The 17,095-nt window shown below is 40.5% G+C and overlaps 1 protein-coding gene across 1 annotated transcript; it reads left to right on the top strand.

Annotated features, from left to right (window-relative positions):
- The first annotated feature begins 4,105 nt into the window (after positions 1-4,105).
- On the top strand, positions 4,106-15,277 carry LOC125456009 (regulator of G-protein signaling 4-like). The gene is made up of 5 exons (XM_048538620.2): positions 4,106-4,209; positions 5,167-5,274; positions 7,473-7,534; positions 10,961-11,127; positions 13,516-15,277. The coding sequence occupies exons 1-5, from the start codon at positions 4,166-4,168 to the stop codon at positions 13,693-13,695; spliced, it is 561 nt and encodes a 186-aa protein (XP_048394577.1). The 5' UTR covers positions 4,106-4,165; the 3' UTR covers positions 13,696-15,277.
- Positions 15,278-17,095: the final 1,818 nt, after the last annotated feature.

Below are 17,095 nucleotides of genomic sequence, written 5' to 3'. Positions count from 1 at the left end.
AATCCATGTTGCATTTTCAATATTTTCTAAACTTATTGTCCTCGGCCTTAAAATTATTCTATAGGATAACAGAGAAAATCCTCTCTCTGCCATTTTACCAGTGGCATTACCTGTTTAAAGAAATCAAATAACTCCCCCTAAAATAGGAAAGCATAGATTTCAAAATGAGTTCAGCCCTTTCCCACTATTGTCTTTTGTCATAATTTCTTGGTCATTGTGTCTAGTCAATTTTTGAAACTTTTTTTGTCTGTAATCCTTACGTCTTACTTCTTCCTCCAGTTAGGTATTTGTTATCTTTGTTTTCATATGTAACACTTGTATTCTGTGCCTTACTATATTAAAGCGTACTGTATCCAGCTAAAGACAATTCAAAGCAGTTGTCAGATTGTTCTGAAATTATTTTTGTACAGAAGTGAGAAATTTACCCAGCTTGTTACATAGGTCGCTATACCTTTAGGTGTACGTAACATGGTTATCGATGAAGCACCCTTTTCTGCACACATAGACACACTATTTCATTCAATATAGTTTAATTTTTTAAATTAAATTTGCCTTATGTATGCAACAGACCACAAGCAGATTCTTGCATTTCACCTTCTCACTTCCATAGCAGTCATATAGTTAACTACAATGTGATTCTGTTATGAATCCACTTTGTCAATGATTACTGTGTACCCATTCCATGGCTTAAATTCTATCTTCTGACTCACAGTACTCGGAAGCTTGATATTATTTGACCTTTACTCACTGTTCTTAAAGGTGTCTCTTTTGTCTTGGTGATGGCCCCTGAGTCAGAAGTTAGAGAGTTCAAGCCTCCTCTATGACATTTCACCACGTAGGCTAACAATTAATTGGAATTTTGTATTGTCAGAGGTTTAATTTTTGGGTGAGAAGTTAGACAAAGATCCCCTACGCTCTGTCATATGGAAACAGAATGGCAGAACACTAGGAAGCTCAGAAGAACAGAGGTATCTTGGGGTGTTTGTCTATAGGTCCCTGAATGTGGTAGAACAGATTAATTGGGTAGTTAAGAAGATGTGCAGGACCCTTGCCTTTATCAGTTGTGACATTGATTGTAAGGGCAGGGACATCATGTTGGAGCTGTACAAAACTTTGCTTCGACCATAACTGGAGTATTGTGCAGTTGTGGTCATCACACCATAGGAAAGATATGATTGCACTGGAGGGATTGCGAAGGAGATTCACCAGGATGATGCCTCGGATGGAGCATTTAGTTATTGAGGAGAGGTTGTTTCCTTTGGAGCAGAGGAAGTTGAAGGGGTGTATAAGATTATGACATGAACAGAGCGAATAGATAACTTCTATTCTTCTTAGTGAAGGGTCAATAACAAGGTGGTATAATGTTAAAGTGAAAGGCAGGAGGTTTAGAGAGAATTTGAGGAAAATCTTTATTACCCAGAGGGTGGTGGGAGTCTGAAATCCATTTCCTGGGAGGGCAGTTGAGTGGGAAACCTCACAAGTTTTAAAAAGTTCTTGGATGAGCATCTGGAGAGTCAAAACATACAAGGCTGTAGACCAAATGGGGGACAGTGAGACCAGTGGAGGTATTAGTTAACTTTTGGTGGTACCATTGTGATGGACTGAAGGACCTCTTCTGTTCTATATGATTCCGTGATTCTAAAGTAGTACTATGGGTTTTTCACTATTGTCATGACCAATGTCTATCCCTCACATTCACTGCCTAGCTGTCCTTCTTCTGCATACTTCCAAATTGTATCAATTCTCTCTTGGTCTCACACTAGCATTGTCAGCTCTGATTGGACGTATTCCTGGAGGCGTCGTCTGCTCCCAATGGGCCATTCCACTATATTTTCATCATTGGTCCTCTGTTGTGCTTATTTAGGCCAATCAGAAACTGAACAGAAATCTCTTCACCCAAGTGGATGATTTCTTGATTGTCACATGGCACTTTTTCTATGTCCAAAATTTGTACAGCTGGAAACAAGAATGTTTAAAGAGGATTGAACAAACTGGCATGGGGTCCACTTTTAATTCCTTGGGATTTGAGGACAATCCAGGAGAGTAGATAACCTTATCTTCTACCCAGAAAGCACCTCCCAGAGCTTTCTGTTTCCAAATCCAGCTCTCCATTAAACAGCGATCCTCGGATGCTGGAAATCTGAAACACAAACAGAAATTGTGGAGAAACTCAGCAGGTCTGGCAACATGTGCGGATAGTCCAGTGACCCTTCTTCAGAAATTCAAAGCTTCAAAACGGAGTGTTCAACTTTCCACTTCCCAGTAGTTCTACATCACTGACACATCACTCCCAATATTCCCAAGTTCTTGTGTGTCACTTTTACTACGTGTATCACCCACTTTTTAAAAATCATAATCATCTCCTCACACCACACCCCAACATTCCTTAGCTTGTCGCACAAGCTACCACATCCTCCAATTGTTTCTACACCCCCTGATTATCATTCCAACGTGATCAAATCATTCCCATCTAGAATCACAGTATCCCTACAGTGTGGAAGAGGACTTTAGCACCATCAAGTCACATCAACCCTTCAAAGACCATCCCACCCAGTCACAGAACCCTATACTATCCCCGTAACCCTGCACCTATTGTGGCCAAACTACTTAGCTTGCACATCCCTGGATGCAATGGGCAATTAAGCATGACCAACCCACCTAACCTACACATCTTTGTACTGTGGGAGGAAACCCACGCAGACACGGGGAGAACGTGCAAACTCCACACACAGTCGCTCGGGGCTGGAATCAAACTCAGATCCCTGGCACTATGAGGCAGAAATGCAAACCACTGAGCCACTGTACCGCCCATCTATTTCCTTGTGCATTCCTTTTACAAAGGCCAGTTTCCTCTGCAGCATCTTCCTGACTCCCTTGAAGTCTTCCCACAATTTACAAGGCATAAACCAACAGTATGATGGATGACTTTCTATTTGCCTGGATGGCAAATAGAAGCTTGAGAATGGTGCTGCTTGATGCTATTCCATTTATAAGATGTACAACAGTAAATCACTGAAGTCTTCATTATTGCATGGTTTAAAACAGAATATCCTCCAGTTTATGGAGCACATGCACACTGCAAAGGGCTTATTTTATGTAATGTATTCTTAGGAACATTTGAGATCAGTAGTAGATCATTCAGCCCTTCATGTTCTGTCATTTATTAAGATTATAGCTGCCCTGTATTTTAATTCCATCTATTCCACAATTTGCAATTCAATCTGTACCAGTGAGTAGGTAGTATATAGGAATGCAATTCTTTATTTAAGAGATAATAGAATTGGTGCAGGCACAAAGGTCTAAGTAGCTTCCTTAAAAGTTCTGTAATTATGCGATACTAGAATATATTGAGATTTTATTTTACACGTATAAAAATTCTTTCTTGAACTATACCTAGCTGCGATAAGGATGGGCCATTTCAAAGTAGACATAACTCAATTAATAAAATGAGCATCCTATAAATTTGGTTCCTAACATGCCAAATGGTTCAGTTGTGTGCATCACCCTGTTGATGAATAATATTAGCTTGGCCATCAAGGAGTTAAAAATGATTTGTCTGGTAATGGGTTACCTGGCACATAGGAAATGAAGAGAGTGAATGATCAATTCAAAGTAGAAGGCAAAGGTTTGTAAAAGGAAAGCCTTGATGAGTTTTGATGAATCAGTTTTGAAATTAAGACATTGCAGAGATTTAAGCACCACAGAAATATTTAGTTGACTGATATATATTTGTATTGCGCTTTTAACATTGTAGGTGAGTATTACAAACAAATCTAGTATGAAATGATTAAGAGCAAGGAATTTTATTAAGTTCCTTGTTGTTTCTAGGTTCATAGTGTATGTCATTTACTTTGGGGAAAATCGGTGATAACATACTGCTGCCCAAAGGTGTTGGCACACCATTCAGGGTTGTAATTTATGGTAAGAGAAACGAATTGCTGCTGTTCAGTGCATCATGCTTTTTTTTGACTGTTGATTTTGGCTATTAGTCGTCATCGCAACCGGTTTACTGCAGTGGCTGTCATTGGCCAGCTGCTTGGCCCCGGTCCATTGAGCAGATCATATAAAAGCCCTGTCACTGCTGACAGCTGCATCAGAACCCAAAATCAAAAAGAAGCTCTGCTTAACAACTGAGACTAGACAGCAAAGGCTGAAAAATAGCAACATGTGCAAAGGACTAGCCGCACTGCCTGCTACTTGCCTAAGAAGGTATGTCTTTAACTGTACGGTTTTCAGATCTCTTTTTGTGCTTCTATTTCTAGCAATGTTGCTTAATGTTTTGTTTCAAGAAACACAACTTGAATGAGTGTGATGTATGTGTATTTCATGAACTTTAAATGATCGAGCAAGTAGATTTTAGAAGAGAAAGAAACGGGGAAGTTTGCAACAGGGTTGTTGGAATTAGCAATTCACCATATACATGAAAAGGACAAAGAGCTATAAGGTGCTGAGACTTGCTCAGTTTCTCTGTTTGCTGTGAAAAGATCAATCTTAAAAAGAAGGGGCTTCAGATCAAAAAGGTTTTGGTCATCACAATTTGCATGTCATAGCTATTATTGCCGTGACTGCTAATGTTAGATAAGAGTGTTGTGTATTTTTTTGGAACGTCTTTTATTACTCTTATCTGCTGCAAAATTGTTTAATTTCCTGAATTTCTTACCAGTTCTTTGAAAGCTTGAATGTAATGGATGAAAACAATCAATGTAAGAAAATTATTTCTGCATTGACTTAGGTTTAGGTTTTAATAAAGGGCTGGCATTAACAGTAATAAAAGCCCCAAACCATGGAAATTAAAACAAAAACTGTGACCTTTCCTGGAATAGCTTTTATTCCCTGATTGTCAAAGCCATCACCATTTGATTCAGTTACTCCTCCTGGCAATAGCCCCTGTATGTGTCTGGCAATTTCCTAAAAAGTGCTGCTCCATGTTATTCTTTAAAAATAAACTGACAGCTGAAAAAACTGTCTTATACTGCAGCCTAAACTATTGTTTCAATAAGTATGGCATATACTAGATGTTCATTAGAAAGCTTTACGACTGGTATATTTACTTGTGTACTTAGATGAGTTTATGTAGCAGTTCAGTGTTTGTGAAGACTGAGATGTTTGTAGTCTATGCATACTAGGCATCCTTTCCTTAACCACATTTTTGTTGATTCTGAACAGTGCAAAGGACATGAAACATCGTCTGGGCTTCTTGTTGCCAAAGGCAGAGACATTGAGTGATCACAGTTCAACATTCATCAAGAAGGACAAAACAGGTGACACACCCAGGTAATTGTCTCCCTGAGACCAGCTCAGACAACCTGCAATGCCCAGTTTTGAAATATTCCTTATCATGAGATCCGCAGATGCAATAAGCAAATGAAATTAATCTGCCCATTATTTTCATTTCTTGTTTCTGACACGAGATGTGTTGTGAAGCCCTGCTAACTTCCGTGATGCAAGCCTTTTGGATCCTGTATTATTCATTTCTGTCATTTCCTTTGATCTCCCTTAGCCAGATGTTAACCATAGTTGCAAATCCACCCTCTAGCCCCAGTCAAAAGATTAGTGATTCTCAAATTCCTGCCAGCAGAAAGAGTCAATATTAAAATATCAGGTGGAATTGATTTTATTCATGTTACCGAAAGCTTGTAAGTCAGAATAAGAAAAAATGCAGTGGACAGGATAGAATGGAATTTGACCTTATTCTTACCTACACTTCCTCCTCCAACATCAATTGCCTAATTCACTGGATGACAGCATATCTCTTACATATAGGATCATGTTTTCTGACATGTTATTTGGCATATTATCAATTTAAGAGTGATATCACCTTAAAACAAAATCAACATGTAGATAAGGCAGAAACCTGGATATCATCACATGACCAGCGATAACAGTGTGGTGCTGGAGGAACTCAGCAGGTCAGGCAGCATCAGGAGCAGGAAAGTTAACATTTCAGATTGGGACCAGAGGCTTTTGTCACTTGCCATCATTGCACCCTAGACAAAGGATGCATCTAGTGATTACTCTGTACTATTTGCAGTAATTAATACTCTACTGATCCTGCCCTTACTGCCTACCTGCTCACTTACCTGTCCACTAGTGCTGTTTGAACTAACACCACCAATTATTCAAGTGAAAAAAGTCTTATTTTCCATCTATGATGTGAAGGTGCTGCTGTTAGACTGGTGTGGACAAAATCAGAAGTCACATGACATCAGATTCTAGTCCAACAGGTTCATTTGAATCACAAGCTATTGTAGTGTTGCTCCTTCGTCAGGTGACTTGACTCTTGTAATTTCAAATGAACCCGTTGGGCTATAACCTGATGCTGTGTGGCTTCTGACTCTGACCATTTTGTGTCACCTTGGTACAAAGTGAAGGTAAAAGTTCACTGGTTCCTCACCGATCTAGACATTTGTTGCCTGAGACCAGATAATGAATATTTTGCTGTCTGCTCAACCAGAGCAGAAAGAGGGTAACTAGGGCAAGAGTGACATTTTTCCAATTGTTGATTATTCGTTTTCTTCGCTGTTCTAAGTGTCAACGCTGTCCCAGATCCCTAAAGGTAAGAAGTTACACTAGTTCCTGGACCCAACACAATGGAGGCCTAATCTTAATGTTACATTAAACTTTTCAACTCCTGGGATCTGGGTGGCCAATAACAACACAAGCTTTGAAAAGAGTGATGTACATTTTGAATTTTGTTGCAAATTGACAAGTTCGTAATAGAACGTCTGCTGAAAAAAAATGTGACATCCATTTTCTATGTGCTAAAGATCATATGCATTTCTGCTTATCAAGGAAGGTAGAGAGGGCTGGGGTCTAGCTAACATTGAACTTGCATTCACCTCCAGTGGTGAGCACTCCTGTTTGGCCTCAGCATTACTCTTACAACACTGGGGTGCAGTTTGGTTATCACCCAGGGTTTACTTGACCTTCCGATTAGGATGAGAAGCAGTGTGCATGCATGCCCAGCTCATTCCCAATCTCTCGGTTTGCACCTATTCTCTCTCACTGCATCTCTCCTGCCGTCACACCCCCTAAATAACGATCCCTCTACAACACCTATTCTTCATACATTCTCCTTTACACACACTCTCACACTCTCCATCACCCACATACACTGTCCTCCTCCACCTCACGCTCTCCCCAACCCCCATTAGCAACAATCATGAGAGAGATGGCCCGTGATTAGAGGAATAGCTCTGTTTGGACCAGTCACTTATATTGCGAACAGTGGCCTGCTGGCCACGTGAAGACACATGGCAGGAGAAATTCTGCCTCCCCACCCCCCCCCCCAAGGCATATGTTGGACAAGTCAACAACTTAAGCAATGGGCTCAGGTTTATCTTACACAACCGCCTCATCAGCACTCACCACTTGAATATAATCACAATCAATTCTGAAAAGATTATGTTTATTTAAATAAATGAAACATTTTGTCCCTAATGGATACATTTTCTTTCTCTTTGTCTGGATAGACTCCATTATGAAGAAGTGAAACAATGGAGTGAATCTTTGCTACAGCTAATATCTCATAAACGTAAGTAGTCACTTAAAAACAATCATACTCCATTCAGTCATCAATAGTCAGTGTTACAGAATTAGCTTCAAAACAAAGCCAAATCCTCGCAACTGGAAGCACTTAGATAGATATATAAGCCATCAGGTTGTGAACCATTATCAGCAACGTCCTAATAACTTGTGATTAATCCAGTCATTAATTTCTGTGATGGTTAATATTGCACAACACAAAGCTTTTGAGAAATCAATGGCCTTTGCTAAAAGCCATAATTTATTCTCTAAAGCTGCTCTCGGATAATTAGCCAGAATCCTAAAATGGCATGGAGACATTAAAAATGAATTGCCATTTTTGAGAGCCGTAATTAAAAAGTTATCATTACTTTAAAAAAAACTTAAACTGTCTGTTTGTAATTAGTAATAATAAAAGTGATCCAATTTCCTCAAATGATTGTCAAAGTTAGAGTATAAAATTAATTGTCCTCTTTCAATGAAACTTCTAACTGCTGCTGTTGAAATACTTTACTGGCACATGTTGGGGCTGTTGATTTATTCCACTGAGATTGTTGAGGTCACTCATTGGAGTGACTGATGTGTTTGAGAGGGATTGCAGAGGTATTCCACTGAGGTTATTGAAGTACCTCATCAATGATCTTACAAGGGTTATTGAGATATTCAATCGCGTGTGGATCCAAGTGGTTGCTTAGAAACCCAATTTGCATTCAAAAACATGACAAAACCAACAGACCTACATGTTTATATTTCCCTTGTGTAATTCTGTTTACTTGGACAACAAGCTATATTAATCTGCCAGCACATGCTTATAATAGGTTGGGTCAACTTAATTCACCACAGAGGATGAAGTCCAAAAGTAGCTTTGAGAAAAAAGAATTCAGTTTCTCAACATTGAGATTCTGTGCCCAAGTGTTCATTCATATTGTCAGTAAATCTGTCACTGGTTCTTGACCCCAAGTTAACCACTTGATTGCAGAGAGGAAAGGACTCTGCTGGGAAATACATAATTAAAAGCACCTGTTGAATTTCATGCTTAAAAGATCCTCTGCATATTCTTCCAAAATGACAGGGCATGTGCTAAATTCAAGGGAGTAGGGCTGAAATGATAGTAGGGAAGGTGCCAGGAGGGCTGCCCGCTGCCATTCCATATTGTCAGCAGTGGCCAACTGAGCCACCTAAAGGCCTGATTAAAAGCCACTTCCTGGCCCTCACCATTTTGCCCACATCAGGGGCATTTGTCATCGGGTGGGAAGCCTGTCAGCTAAACCCTGGCAATCTTACAGTGGTCTCACAGGATTGGTTCTCCATGATGGAAGTTCCCTGTCCTACAGAAGGCCCCCTGGGGTGCAAGTGGCCACCTTGGCCCTAACATGCCAAATATGCACCATAACACAACTGCCTGGTTTCCCCAAAGAAATCAGTAAATCCTTGTGGGTGCCCTCTCCTTGGATGATGCAGTTCCAGGAATGACCATTGCTAGTGGTGGCACTGATGAGGTTGCTGAGCTGCTGGCACTCTCGGGGACTGACCATCATCCTCACTTGGGTGATTGCTTTGGTGAAGGCTGTTATTCGCTCACAACTGGCAGCTTTTTGCCCCCAGTGCCCTGCTTGTTACAATGGATTAGCTCCTGCTGTCTGACCTGGTAGCAGTGCTTCCAGATGCTCTGCCAAGCTGATGCTATTAATGAGATTGCCTTCCCCAGCCTTGGATACCAGGTCCACAACTATCAGGCTATCTTTTGTTATTACCTACCTCTGGGGGCCATTGCCATCGCCTCCAGCTAGTCATCAGCTTGAATCCAGGCACATGCATTTTGCTAGCAGTCACTGGACTGTGGTAGTATTGCTTTAATGTCTAACTGGAAGACTCTGGAGCTAAGTTTCTTGAACTTGTCTGAGCTCTGATTAAGTCTACGGTGATTCAACCTAGAGATTTCCAGTGCTTTTTAACTTGCTCCCACATGTTGCATCTACTCAATGGGCCCACTGTGGGTTTTGAAGGGACTTTTCCTTCAAATAGGACATTCTTCATCTTTCTTCCTTGCTCAGACCAAAACAGATTTCTTTTTTTTTCCCTCAAGGCAATATCCCCTTAAAGTAATAAATAGACTGTTGACTATTTTTACTCAGAATGAAGGAAATAGGGTGAAGTCTGTTGCCTTTTCGTTTTTGCTGTGTCCTTCTGGACTGTCTCATGTTGCAATGTTAGTTCATCTGATGACATGTTGCAGCTGTTGCTTCGAGCTTCCCTTTCCCTCACAGACTGCAAGAGATGGGATAAAATGTTTAATCTGGCTGATTAAGTTCCACAGCTCAATTACTAGGGAGTCCCACACAGCCCTGTGCCAACAAATGACCTTCCCAGGCTCCAGACTTGATGTACGTGTTAGTAGTCAGCTCTGGAGGCCTAGAGGCAGGGTATTTGTTTATGCTGTCAGCTGTCCTGATCATTAAGAGCCATGTGGCAGATGTTACTTCACATCTGGCTAACTGGCCTCTGGGATTTTACAGTCAGTCACAGCAGTCTTCTTTGATTCCCAACAATCTATTCAGAGACACGGTCACTGTGAGGGTCACTTACTGTCCATTCCTTCTCAAGCAGTTTCTATGATCTAAGGCCACATTAAATTGTGCAGCCCACCATTTGTTGGGACATTAATTTTGAGCTGTGTACTTGAGTGCAGCTGAGCACTGGACTCCTCTTATTTTGCAGCATTCAATTCGAGACATACTCAAATTAACATTAATGAAAAGCTATGTTCAAGAGGTTTGCTTTCTAAGAGAGCGGAATTGCAATATAACATCACTATTTATGTTTCTTTTCTGTTTTGAATCACCCTTGTACCCTTGAACTGTTCCATGTTCTGGCTGGCACTTAATAGATAAATTCAATGCTGTTTGTTTTTGACAGGAAAACAATAGCATGAGTGCTAAGAATGGGAAATATCATTTAGTTATGGCTTGCAATCCTTACCATCTAAAAGTAGGAGACAAAGGATCACAATATACAATGGACTGTTGATGACAATCTGCCATTTCTGATTCTCAATTGCGTGTCACTATCTGATTTTGAACAAACAAGTTCAAAGCTGATAATGTTGGCTTAGATTTTGACTTTTTGCAACTGTATAAAATGGTCAATGGCAAGTTACAATTATGTTTTCTCACCAGATATTAGAAGATAGAAATTACTGTTGCGGTTGATATCAATGTATCACAGTTATCTCTCTGCACTCTCAACTGACGTATAAAATAATTGAGTGAACATTTCTGTCAAAATAAAGAAATGTATGATTGAACGCAAGAGCATTAGGTATTTGTACAGAAACACTGCCACTTAATTTCTACCTTCCACTTATCCACTAGTTGCTTGTAAATTGTCTGTTAATCTCTGCTAAAGCATGAATCCTTTTATTTCTTTTTATCCTCAGATGGTCTGGTCACATTCACTGAATTTCTCCAGTCTGAATACAGTGAAGAAAACATCATGTTCTGGCTGGCGTGCCAGGAATACAGAAAATGCAAGTCTCCTGCAAAACTGGCATCGAAGGCAAAGAAGATTTTCAATGAATACATTGCAGTTGAGGCTCCCAGAGAAGTAAGTCTGCATTCATGGAGGAATAGTTTGTGATAGGGACACTTTGTGAGTGAGGGTCTTAAGGAAGATGGACCAAAGGCCATGGTCAATGGAGTCAGATGTAGATCAGGAATGAGTTACTGTTGAAAAAAGACACATTTTGTTTAAGGTTTTTCTCTTGCATTATCAGGACAGGTTCTGGATGTGAGTTTGCTCGCTGAGCTGGAAGGTTAGTTTTCAGACATTTCGTCACCATTCTAGGTAACATCAGTGAGCCTCCGACGAAGCACTGGTGTTATGTCCCGCTTTCTATTTATCTGGTTAGGTTTCCTTGGGTTGGTGATGTCATTTCCTGTTCTTTTTCTCAGGGGATGGTAGATTGATTTGGAGCCAATGTGTTTGTTGATGGAGTTCCGGTTGGAATGCCATGCTTCTAGGAATTCTCGTGCATGTCTCTGTTTGGGACAACACATCCATCCTAGGACAAGCCAAACAGAGACATGCACGAGAATTCCTAGAAGCATGGCATTCCAACCGGAACTCCATCAACAAACACATTGGCTCCAAATCAATGTGTTTGTTGATGGAGTTCCGGTTGGAATGCCATGCTTCTAGGAATTCTCGTGCATGTCTCTGTTTGGCTTGTCCTAGGATGGATGTGTTGTCCCAAACAGAGACATGCACGAGAATTCCTAGAAGCATGGCATTCCAACCGGAACTCCATCAACAAACACATTGGCTCCAAATCAATCTACCATCCCCTGAGAAAAAGAACAGGAAATGACATCACCAACCCAAGGAAACCTAACCAGATAAATAGAAAGCGGGACATAACACCAGTGCTTCGTCGGAGGCTCACTGATGTTACCTAGAATGGTGACGAAATGTCTGAAAACTAGCCTTCCAGCTCAGCGAGCAAACTCACATCCAGAACCTCAACCTGAGCTACCAACCTTCTCAACTCATTATCAGGACAGTTTTAAGAAGTACTAATGAAAAGGGGAGCAACAATTTACACTGTATGAGGAGAGTGCTGATTGGTTGGCAAGAGGACTCTGGTCGAGGTGTTGACACAGACAAAATTTTGCTTTCACAAAATGTGTCTTTCTTCTGTAATACTTAAGTTCTGTGCCTCCAAATAATTTTTTATGAGTTATGAATGAATTGAATGGCAGAGCTGACTCAAGGGATTGCATATCTACTCCTGTTTTGGATAATTATTTGTTTCTAGAAATCAGGAGATTGATGATGGAGACTCAATTCTCTTCATAAGTTATGCCTCATCTCTGTTACCACTGGGGACCAACATTCCCCCTCTCCTGTGTATATGGAGAAGGATATTAAAGAATGTACTTCATAGGCAACTTACATCCTCAGGAAGTTCCAAAGAGTTTCACAACCAATTATTACTGTGCATGTGTTGTAATATGGGGAAAATTCAAAAGCTACTTATAAATAGCAAGGCCTCAAAAGCAGGAAATGTGACATGTAGCCTGACACCTTGTTTTAGTGACACTGATTGAGAAAGAATGTTGGAAAGGACACCAAGACAAACTGTGAATTGTGCCTTGGCATCTTTTGCATTCATCTGCAAAGAGCAAGCCTGAGTTTAACTTTACATCTGAAAGTATCACTTTCAACAATGAAAGTTAGTGTAAGCCTAGATTATAAACTTAAACATTTTAATAAAGAAGAGCATTTTCTCATATTCAACATCTGTTGAGATATAATGGCATGGTTCTCTGAATAAATGTTAAGTACTCCCAGATCGGATATTGCAACCCCAATTAGAAACCAATTCGAAGAACCACTTCTAATCTGCTTCCACAATTCGCCTTAACCCAACTTCAAGAAAGCAATTCCCAAATTTCTAGTATATGTTCCTAGCTTTCATGCCAGGCATTTTGATGGACTCTGTGATGAAGGTTGCCAGTTTAGTGCCAATTGTGATGTGTAGATATGCCAAGGAAAGACTGAGTTCAGGTGGCCCAAATTGAGAACCTTAAAGCTAACCACAAAGTTAACAAGAGAGAGACAGTGCGACTTTCACAAAATATACTATTGGTCTACATTGCTTTCAAATTGAAGTTCTGGAGGTGACACTGAGAAAGTAAATTGTACTACCTCGAGTCCTAGTCTGCCCTCAATGAGCCAATTAACTTACATTAAAATAATGCTGTAGCTATATCTAAGGGTGGTCATTTATATTTGGAGGTCTTTGTGTCTATTCTCTTTATTGTTTAACAATAACATACATTGAAGTCATTTTGATAGCAGCAACATGAAATGATAATAAATAGCAGCAACAGAACGTGCCACTATAAGTAGTTCATTATGCTTCTCAGCTCTGAGTGGAAAAATAGAATTTGTTCCACAACTTTGACAGCCTTTTTGCTCCTGGTTTTGCAGGTGAACTTGGAGTCCCAGGTCAGAGAAAAGGCCAGAAAGAATATCCTTGAGCCAACGTCTTCAAGCTTTGATGAGGCACAGAACAAAATCCTAACATTGATGCAGAAGGACTCTTACCCCAGGTTTCTCAAGTCCAAGATCTACTTGGATTTACTGAATCAGACTCAAGCAAGAAGTTAACCAAACAGCGAAGCACAAACACCTTTAAAGTCTGATCCACAGCACTCACACGTTGGTTTACTAGGACTGCCAACACAAGGTTGATGATTGTATGATTTCAATTTCAAAATCTTTGTTAGGCCACGTTTAAAGGAAAGGTACACATTCTTGTTGTCACTGAGAGTTACTGCAGCTAAATTTGGCCAACATAGCACTTTAAATCTTGGAGAATGAAAGCTTCTTTTATACCATTTTAGCAAAGGCCAAGGCTAGAATATATCATTTTTTTTCCAGTAGTATTTTTCTTTTGTGGTGCTACCTTTTTGAGTCCATCAAAATTTTCTGCACTGGAATTAGGCAGAGCAATGTTGTTATTGATATCAGGGAACACAAACAAGTTTGTGTTCTCAATGGCAATGAAATAACTTCAACAGACCTGCTGATTATATGACCTTAACTTCAAGTCAGCTTCAATGAGCCTGTATGTACACTCTCAAAATACCAAGAGTGATGTGCCCCACCCTCTTCGTTGTCCTATCTTTCAAATTCTATGGGTTGTCATAGATTATGTGCTAGCTTCGGGAACCTGTGTTATTCCTTTCCATCTACTGTTGGACGGATTGAAGAAATAGTAAAGTACACATCACTGTTGCACTCCAAGCAGTATTGCATTGAAAGGCGGAGCCATTTTGGGGAAACCATCATCTCCAAATTCCTCTCCACATCTCGTAATATGCCACTGTGGACATACATAGAACATAGAACATTACAGCACAGTACAGGCCCTTCGGCCCTCAATGTTGCGCCGACCTGTCATACCGATCTCAAGCCCATCTAACCTACACTATTCCATGTACGTCCATATGCTTATCCGTACATCAACAGTTAGTGATAGTTCCTGGGTTAAAATTCTTCACACCCCCTCCCTACATACCTGCATGAGGAGAGTGTCTTCAATGAGTGAACTGCAGTAGTTCAAGAAGACTCACTGACAGGTCCTCAAGAAATTGTAGGCACATACACTTTTCCAAATATGTTCATCATTGAAATATTGAAATACACACATGTGATAGCATCACAACATAGTTGATTATTTTTCAGCTGAAACATATCGATAAAATTATTTTTAAAATGAAACATTACATGACCTGTCCAGAAATCACCCTATGCTTACACACAAACTACTTGAAAACTGTTTTCATTTTTTAAAAAATATGTCTATACCACAGTGTAAGAATCTTCACCTCACCAGACGTGTGTTAGCACACAAAGCAGTGCTGGTGGAATTGATCTGTGGAAGCAACAATCTTGTTTGTTCTGTATGTTTGTCAAACGTGTACTTTAGATACTAAAGTCAATTGTGGGGTTTGGCAATATTTGAGAATAATTTATTGTATTCAGGATTAATGTGAAAGTTTAATTATTTTTATACATGTAATATTCAGTATTGTTGAATTCCCAAGTACATCTGAGTTAGTCTGAAAGGCTGCAATGTGGTGTACTTTTGCAAACTAAGCAACATCTGAATTCTAAGTTTAGATGCAAAGTTGCTCTTATATATTTATTGCCTAAGTTATGATGCGTGGGAATTTGTTTTCATTTTACAGACACAAATAAATTATGTTTCATATTAATCTACTTGTTGAAGTCATTATTATTTTAATCCATAAATTGAAAGCTTGTCATATTTTAACCTGAATTTTAATTCAGCTCCAACCTTATTCCTGAAGGTGGTAACTTTCCTTAGGACAGATCTCCAGGCACTGGCCAGAGAAGGAGCGAGAGTAAGGAAAGATGGAGCACAAAGGAAAAAATGTTTGGTCCCTGGGAAACTATTAGGGACGGCAGCAGAAGGGGACAATGATTTGGTTGGGTTGGCAATGAGGATATCCCAGCTGCCTTCCTGACATCTCCCTGGTTAGGTACTGGGAGGGAAGGACCAAGTGTGACCTCATCGCCCCACTGCCAGTTGGGGCCTTTAAGTGGTCAATTAGTGACTGATACTATCACTCCAGCTCCAGGCCAGTTGGGAAAGAGAGATCCTACCTGACTGTCAAGCCAATGGGGAATCCTGTCAGATTGCAGCAGTGGGAGGAGCTCTTGACCTGTAGCAATTTGTGCAAGACTGAGGAACTAGACATAAACTGCGGTTAGAAGAGCTGAGAGACACCCCACTTTGCACGCTTCCTTCCCATTCTCTCCAGAGCCCTCAAATCATGAAACCCTCTCCCCACCCCAACAGACTACACTCAACTTCCCCAGCAGTGACCATTCATCTTGGGAGTCTGAGGTAGCAGGCACAGCCTCTGAGGTGGCATGGAGTTTTGGATTAGCCAGCTTCAATTGACTCGCACCTCCAGCAGGGTAGGGCCACTTGCATTGGTGTCCTAATTTCAATTGAAAGTCTGACTGTACAAAGATCCAGGGGGCTTTCCCACCTTAGTAAGTTGCAGGTCTCCCTCTTGGCAACTTCCCAATTTCATCCAAAAATGGGAAGACCTTGACCAGACAGAAGGATAACAGCAAGAGAAAGGGAATGCAAATAGTAAGAAGGAGGTAAAGAGACAGAAAAAAAGCTGGCAAGGGAAAGCAACCAAACATCCAGATTTCACTTCCATCAAGGGAGGGAAAGAAATCTCTTGACGATGCATTGATGATACGGTTGGCCATTTTATAAGACAATTAAAGGGCATCAATAGCCTCAGGGTGATATTGGTGCATTTATTGCCTTGTTCAGTATTGTCAACATGGCTGCCGCCATTTTGGGAATGGCGTCTGCACAGGATCATCCCAGTCAACTATCTGTTTCCAGTGACATCCCCTTCTCTTGAACTTTTTCTGCAATGCTCAGCTTTCCGAACTCTCTCCAGGCTTCTGGCAGATGTCAGCTGGGGAACCTGCTTTGACTTATACGTCCACATTTTCCAGCAGGACCTCTACTACTGCAGCTGGAAAACTTGTAGAAAATGCCAATTAATGTTGGCAGGTGTTAGACTTTCAACTGCTGTCTCCCCAGAATCTTTCTGTCACCGACAATGCATGGCAGGGTCCACTTTTCTGAATGAGTGCAGCCCCAACAACGTTTAAGAAGCTCAATGTACTTGATTGACATATCACGCACCACCATGACTCCTTCCATGCCTGATACGTAATAGCTGCAGGTTATCAAAGAGACGGTACATGCTGCAGCTATTCACCAAAGTGCCTTTAACAGTACCTACCCAATCCTGAAATCCAACACATGACAAAGTTGGTCTTAAAAATGAGGAATAAGGATCCATTAGCAGAAGAAGGTGTGCTGCTTTCTTTGCTGGTATAGATTTTGAACAATGTGATTAGTGTTCAAATTGTAGTGGATCCAGTGCTGTGAGAATACATCCTTACTGTCAGGCTTGCATGCAAGATGATGTCCAAGTCTCTT

This window comes from Stegostoma tigrinum, chromosome 8, assembly GCF_030684315.1.
Source record: "Stegostoma tigrinum isolate sSteTig4 chromosome 8, sSteTig4.hap1, whole genome shotgun sequence".
In the NCBI taxonomy this organism is placed as follows: domain Eukaryota; kingdom Metazoa; phylum Chordata; class Chondrichthyes; order Orectolobiformes; family Stegostomatidae; genus Stegostoma; species Stegostoma tigrinum.
This window is presented reverse-complemented; position numbering and strand designations above follow the sequence as displayed.